The sequence below is a fragment of the Pygoscelis adeliae genome, unplaced genomic scaffold (genome assembly GCF_000699105.1).
Source record: "Pygoscelis adeliae isolate BGI_AS28 unplaced genomic scaffold, ASM69910v1 Scaffold386, whole genome shotgun sequence".
Taxonomy (NCBI): domain Eukaryota; kingdom Metazoa; phylum Chordata; class Aves; order Sphenisciformes; family Spheniscidae; genus Pygoscelis; species Pygoscelis adeliae.
The window spans coordinates 3,103,828-3,111,025 of NW_008824940.1; the positions used below are offsets into that span (position 1 = coordinate 3,103,828).

The window sequence follows — 7,198 nt, forward strand, 5'->3', positions numbered from 1 at the left end:
AACATAACAAGGCAGGGAAAAGAGTCAAGAAGCAAAAGGGTCTTTTAGAAATTTAGCTATCTTTTCCCAGAAACAGGCTCTTACAATAATACAGGTACTTGTGAAATAAAGTTATATAGATACATTTTCATGAATGAATAAAGCTATCAAGTTTCCACCTCCCTGCAGAAGATTCCTAAAAACGGAAGCACATGACATAAGTGCTCATCAAACACAGAGCAAACATCACATTTCAATTTTGACCTTTACATCTGAAGTCATGAAAATGTCACAAGATAGTTGTGCTATTTCACTGTTCCAAAGGTTCATGTGAATTACAAAGTTTAAATTAAGAATATTCTTTTTTAGGCAAATTCAGTTGAGAAAAAAAATTCAAAAGACTTTTTAAGTTCCTATAGCTATGCAACAGTTACACGGATAACAAGCCTTATTTCTGAAAAGCTAGAGGAAGTTGGGATTTACAAAATCTCAAGCAAAAAAAGTATAAGGAACTGAGCTCATTTCAGACATTAGTATTAGCCATTAAAAATCTGACTCTTGTTGACTACAGTTTCCATATAGTGTACCGCTGGAAGTACTGGTTTTTCTTAATACATTTGATGCCAGACTCTCTAACAATGATTTGGCCCTGTTTCTCTCTCTCCCCATCATAAAGGGGCACTGAAAGATGATGCCTTCTATCAGAGTGTATTAATAAACTAGTCTCTGCACTAAACAAAGTTGTATGTGTGTATTCTTGGATTTGCTCTAAACATTAAAAGGTTGGACTGTGTAGCTACATCAATGTGTTCTGGCTAATATAGTTGCATTCCTATGAAAATATTCTCTCTAAATTTGACTTGTGAATGATGCACACTGCTTTTGACTAAGAAGCAGTCTTAAAGGGCATTGTTATCTTTAATCTTAGAACACAAAAATAACCTTATGAAATAGATTTGAAAGAGCTAAAGAACCTTGACAAATCAAGTAATACAGTGTATTATTTAAAATTACAATATTAGATCTCAAAAAATGTTGCACTTATGGAAAAAAGAATTAATTTCGTATTAAGATTTCAACAGTAACCTTCATTTGCTTGCAATGCCACTCTTCCTAAAGCATGAATCGCAACCAAAAGACACTCAAAAGCATCTGGAAATTTAGATACAAAGCATTGAAAAGTGCAGCATCCTCCTGCTAGTGTCACCTTTCTGTTCAAGCCTTTTGCATCCTTGAATTCTTAGTGCCCACGAGTCTCCTTTTCCAACCAAAAGTCAAGCTTCCAATTTCAGTATTTATCAATCTCTGCCGTCTGTAGGCAAAACTAGATCCACAGCTTGGACTGTAATTTTTTCACATAAGGTTAAACCACAATCAAAAGGTGATGGAAAGAAGCCCTCAAACATCTTAAAAAAGCAACTGCTGAATGACCTTTGACTCCTCTTCGGAGCTATTAACAGGCTGGAGAATGAAAGGCTATTGAGGATATCAAAGTACCTTAAATGAGTGGAAACCAATTTCAGAAAAATAGGAAGTAAATAATGAGAATAACACGTGCCACAAAACACAGAGGAATCAAAATATAGGAAACTGTTCAAAAACACTTACACCCTCTGTAATAGTTTTAAGTGAAAGTGATATATAATGAGATTTGTGAGATAGATACTCAGCACTAGATCTTAAGCAGAAAAAATTCAGGTTCAACATTTTAGCAGAAGTTCACGATTCAATGCAAGTTTTTGTTTCCTCCATTCTATGAATATTTTCAGATGAAACCGTATGTTAAAATTGCAAATCAATATAATAATCAATAAGACAGGCGAAGTACTACAAGTTGTTGGAACTATCCCAATATTATCATTACAATTTCAGTGTTAGAAGAACTACAAATAGACAGAAGTACTAAACAATGGCACGAAGCAAAAAATACACATTCTGGTTAAAGGATTAGTGTGAAAGATCCCTTTCATTTTAATCTACAGTAAAAAATACATTATTTCTTTTTTCTTATGGAATTCTCCAGGACAGAATTGACATTGTTCAGGTTTGAACTTATTTTGTTATTGATACCATTCAAGAACAAAAACACCCAAGAAACAAAACATTTTAAAACTCATTTTTGCTCAAGTAACTTAGATGATTAACTTAAGATTTTATCAAATATATCCTACATCTAGAACAAGTGCCAAAAGTTTTGGGAAAAGGTACTGTATACTTCTGTTTTAAAGGAAGACTTAAACTCCTGTGCTTAGAACTTTTAGAATAAAACAGCCGATACAATGCACTTTTAAATATCATGACCTAAATATAAACTGAGCAAAAGGCATTAACTGTATCCTTGGTGATACACAGCATATGAAAAAAGGAAGGATATTAAGTTTCAAATAACAGCTCAGGAGCAAGTCAGGTGGCAGATGTAACACAACTACTCTATTAAACCACCATCACCTAAGGAACTTAGCATGGAAAGGCACCTACTTTCCCCTATACCTATCAATATAGTACTGTTATTTACTTAATTCTTCTGGGTTTACAATACAAGGCAGTGTATTCTGCTATTTGTTGTTCGATAGAAGAAAGTTCTAAAATACAATCTGTAGAACAGCACGTGTGTAAAGATTAAGTTTTGGTATAATGCCCCTGATTTCTCTTTTTTTTCTTTTCTCTCTAAACAATGCTTACCTTTCAGGGTGGCCTTTTTCAATACCTTCATTGCATAAAGCTGTCTAGCATCTGATCCTGAGATTTTTTTTACGAGAAAGACCTGCATTGAAAATGAAAAAGAATTCTTAAAAGAAAATAAAGGCAAGTCAGATCAATATACTTTGCTATGAAATTCAAGTAGTCAGTATTATTTCAGCCTTATTATTCCTCCCAATACTATTATTAGCTGCTTCAACAATTTTAGATTCTGCAAAGCCAAACAAAAATTTCCTTGCAGTTTTCCCTACTATTCCTTCATTTCATAATCTAAAAGGTTCATTCAAGACAAACAGTCTGCCAAATTAATTTTGGTTTAACTTAATTGATTTCAGTGAATAAAACAAAGGATGAATTTGGATTCTCTCAGAAGTTGAGACAATTTGAAACAAAATTCAGCTTTTTAATATTAATCTCTAAACAGTTTTGTCTTATTGAAATTCATAAGATGGCATAGCAAAAGTGCTAATAACTGTCAGATATGAAAATAAATGTGTGTACGAAAGTTGATCCAGAAAACTGTATGAATCAATTCATAACAAAATTTAAAAAAAAAAAAAAAACAAACTGTAAAATTATAAGAAACAACCTCTTGGGTCACAAAACCATATTTTTTTATGACATGCTTTGGTTGAGTTTTGCATTTACCAATAAAGTACAACCAGCCTCAATTAAAGAGTGTTTCATTTCCTTCCTTAGTGTAACAGGATTTCTTGAGCGGGATTATTTTTAATATCCTTAATACAAAATGAATTCCAGTACAGCCAAATTTTAGATTTAGAAATGAAGAAGAAAAAAAATAGACCGGCCGCAGGTTTTCTGGTTATTTATGAAAAAGCATAGAGACATGTTGTGGCATATGAGAATGTTAAACGTGTTATATGAAATTAGTTTTATGGCTGTTTTTGTATCCAATTCCCACTTATGTTAACATCCCTTTGCATTATCCAGAGATTACCAGAACATCATCAAGACACCTTGTAAAGCATGCAAATTAGCCTTTTTAAACTGAATGGGAAGTAGTGACATCTTCCCAAATTATTAGAAAAAAGGGATTATGGGGTTTGTACTATTAATCCTTTTTGCATAAAGGCTAAAATGATTGAGGACAAGATTGGCATTTTTGCAATACTTTGAGTCAGCTAGACAGTTAATTATTTTCAAAACTTGCCCCCCCCAAGCAGTTATAGCCTTGAATTTAGTAATATCAATAAAATAAAAGAGATAGTTGAAATTATCATTTATTAGCTTACATTTCCTTCCCCCTGAATGATTTACTTCTCCTGATTTGAAGATTTCCAAATAAAAACTTGGTTATGATTCTGGATGAAATCAAACAACACAGGAACCACCTTTGGAATCAGGTTTCTCAGTGGATTCTTACTAGTTTGAGCACAAAATTCTATAGTTTCTAAAGATCTAGATTTCCAGGCTCAACTGAAACCACTACTCCAATAATGTGACTAACAGTAACTTCGTACCACCAAGAGAGAATTGGACCGATTATTCTCATTTCCCCCTGTATCCAAGATGGATTTGGCATTTTATGCTAGACCTTAACATCACATTCAGAATTGCAATTAAGGCTGAAAATGGATGTAAAGGCTTTGTTGTCTTACGCTGCGTATTCCATTCTGTTTCAATAATCTGTCTTGCCACATGAAGTTAATGTTTTGCTTTCAAGTTGGATTTGGACAACTAAAAGTATCAATCATGTACACCTAGTGAGATATTAGTGTGGACGGTACTCACTAAATGCTAGAAACATTGAGTCTTTAACAGAGCTTCAAATAAATATCAAGGTACGTTGTCCCTCAACCAAATTATGACTCATGATGCCTAGCATGAACATGACTAGGGTCTATCATGTTTACTTCAGTAGCCTTTATTGCCTAAAATTTGTTCTTTACAAATTACCATCTGCTACAAAAATAAATTCTGCCTATAGCTTCTGTACTGGTGATAACCTACCATTAGCAAGTTAGCAACTAGGAATACTTATCAAAAAAACCTTTCAACCCTCGCCCCCTCAAACACAGAAGAATAGTTATAGAAAAATGACATTCCATTTTAACAACAAATACCCGATCGTTTCATATCAAGCCAATTTTTCTATGGATCTTTGAGATCTACATGTCATACAAACTAGAAAAAAAAAATTTCCTGCTTTAAAATTATCTGCCACAATTACAGTGGCTAGTTAGCACTAATTTAGAAAGCAGTTTTCTCTTCCAACATTGCCTTAATGCAAGATTGTGGCTGTTCTAAATACTTCATTCCTAATATTATTCAATGCTACATTCCTGAATAATCGGCTCCACAAGAGTTCAGTTACCAACCTTTCCAAAGGATCCTTGTCCTAGTACTTTCAGAAGTTCAAACTGTGAAGGGTCTGCTTTCTCATGTCCTTCCTTTACATGGTGAGTTATTGCAATTTCTTTGATATTTCCTTCTTCCTGACAGAGGAAAAGAGTGGAATAAGTTTACGTTAGTGGTGCATCTTCCTAAAATGTTTACAAATTCACAATATGTTGAAAAATACCAGTGCCACTGAATCCAATGAACTACATGCTCCAAAATATAGATAAAAATACTGAGCAACACTATTCCATAATTAAGACACAAAAAATAAATTGTATGTTACAAAAGGCAGCATTAGTTCAATAACTACGTGGCTTAAACTTGTAGGGATGCATCAGAATCTAGACAATAACAGAGTTGACAATAACAAGTCAGCAATTCCCAAGCTTTTGTGCTTAAGCCCATGTTGTTTGGTTCATAATCTCCGTTCCAGATTCACAACCCATCAATGGAAACCAATCTTCTTAAGAATTTAGTCTTCTTAAAGCACACCTAGAGTGTATCAAGTGGACCAGATCTCTTAGGATAGCCCTCCTTTTTAACACTTGAATGTTGCTGCAGCGATGCTAATGCTCACCTTTATAAGACAGTGTAAGACTCAAGACATTTCCCCGCAAAGCAGCACACCCTCCACCCCCACTTCAGCAGCAATAAACTCTCCACCTGCCACTGAGAAAATTCTGGTGAGGAAAAGAATCTCATTGCCTCTCTTCTCAAGAAGAGTATGCTGCTAGTCTTCAGCATTCCCCCTTCTGTGAGAAACTAGTCACCAGAAAGCTCTAAAGGGCAGTGGAGCTTCAAGTCTTTTTGTGCTCTGCACTTAATTCAGTATTTTCTGCACAGAATTTGAAAATCCCCTGAAAAGCAACACTCCTTGCCACGCAAGGAAAGAATTTCAGAACTTATCAGCAACTGTTCAAAAGTAAGTCAAAAACTGCGTTCTTAATGTCATCTGAAGAACTATCTAGGCATTACGCGCAATCCAACCTAAGCAGCACTGACTGTAAGTTAACTTACATAACACAAATATGCTAACTACGATTTCAACTTTTGTGCATTCTCTTCCTATTCCTTCTATGGGCTATAGTGAATAAAATAAATCTGAGAATACTTTTCCTCTATTTAACGAGGAAGTCTCAGATCTATTTCACAGAATCACAGACTGGGTGAGGTTGGAAGAGACCTCTGGAGGTCATCTTGTCCAACCCCCCTGCTCAAGCAGGGCCACCTACAGCCAGTTGCCCAGGACCATGTCCAGGCAGCTTTTGATTATCTCCAAGGATGGAGACTCCAATCTTCCTGGGCAACCTGTGCCAGGGCTCTGTCACCCTCACAGTAAAAAAGTGTTTCCTGATGTTCAGACAGAACCTTTGCCTCTGGTCCCGTCACTGGGCACTGCTGAAAAGAGCCTGGCTCCGTCCTCTTTGCACCCTCCCTTCAGGTTGGTGAAACATGATTCACCTTCGTGAATCCATGCCGACTAACCCCAGCTACTTTTTTGTCCTTCATATACATGGAAATGGTTTCCAGGACTAGTTGTTCCATCACCTTCCCAGGGATCAAGGTGTGGCTGGCCATCCTGTAGGTCCTCCTTCTTGTCCTTTTTGAACACAGGAGTGACATTTGCTTTCCTTCAGTCCTCAAGCACCTCTCCCAGTCACCATGACCATTGGAAGATAATCAAGAATGGCCTTGCAATGACATCTGCCAGGTTTCTCAGCACTCGTGTGCATCCTGTCAGGGCCCACAGACTCATGTACGTCTAGTTTGCTTAAGTATTCTCTAACCTGACCCTTTTCCACCAAGGGTACGTCATCCTTGCTCCAGATTTTCCCCTTATCTATATGCACCAAAACGTGCACTAATGAGTTCTAGTGATGGGGGAGTAGAGGCAGCGTTCTAAAGCTATGATTCTGCAGCACTAATTTATGTATTTTTCAAGTATTCAGCAAAATTCACGTGCATGAATTCTTGCTGAAAGTATCATTTTGTACCTGGTCATTTCAGTACCATGTATAAGTGCACAGCAACTGTCCATACACGTGTCTCTGCTCAAACACATATTTCTCCTAGATCAACATTTCTCTTTCAAAAGATTCTTTTTTCAAAAGATTCCAACCAAAGTTGGAAACAAACTGCACGTAACAAATCCTAAGCA

The 7,198-nt window shown here is 36.0% G+C and overlaps 1 protein-coding gene across 2 annotated transcripts in view; it reads right to left on the reverse strand.

Annotated features, from left to right (window-relative positions):
- The window catches only part of RPS6KA3 (ribosomal protein S6 kinase, 90kDa, polypeptide 3), a 78,305-nt gene that overhangs the window by 38,908 nt on the left and 32,199 nt on the right, over positions 1–7,198 (reverse strand). For both annotated transcript variants that reach the window (XM_009325489.1, XM_009325488.1), the window contains exons 3-4: positions 5,019–5,135; positions 2,662–2,743 (exon numbers count right to left, since the gene is read on the reverse strand). In XM_009325489.1, the coding sequence (XP_009323764.1) occupies positions 2,662–2,743; positions 5,019–5,135 (199 nt within the window). The remainder of the gene's footprint in view (positions 1–2,661; positions 2,744–5,018; positions 5,136–7,198) is intronic.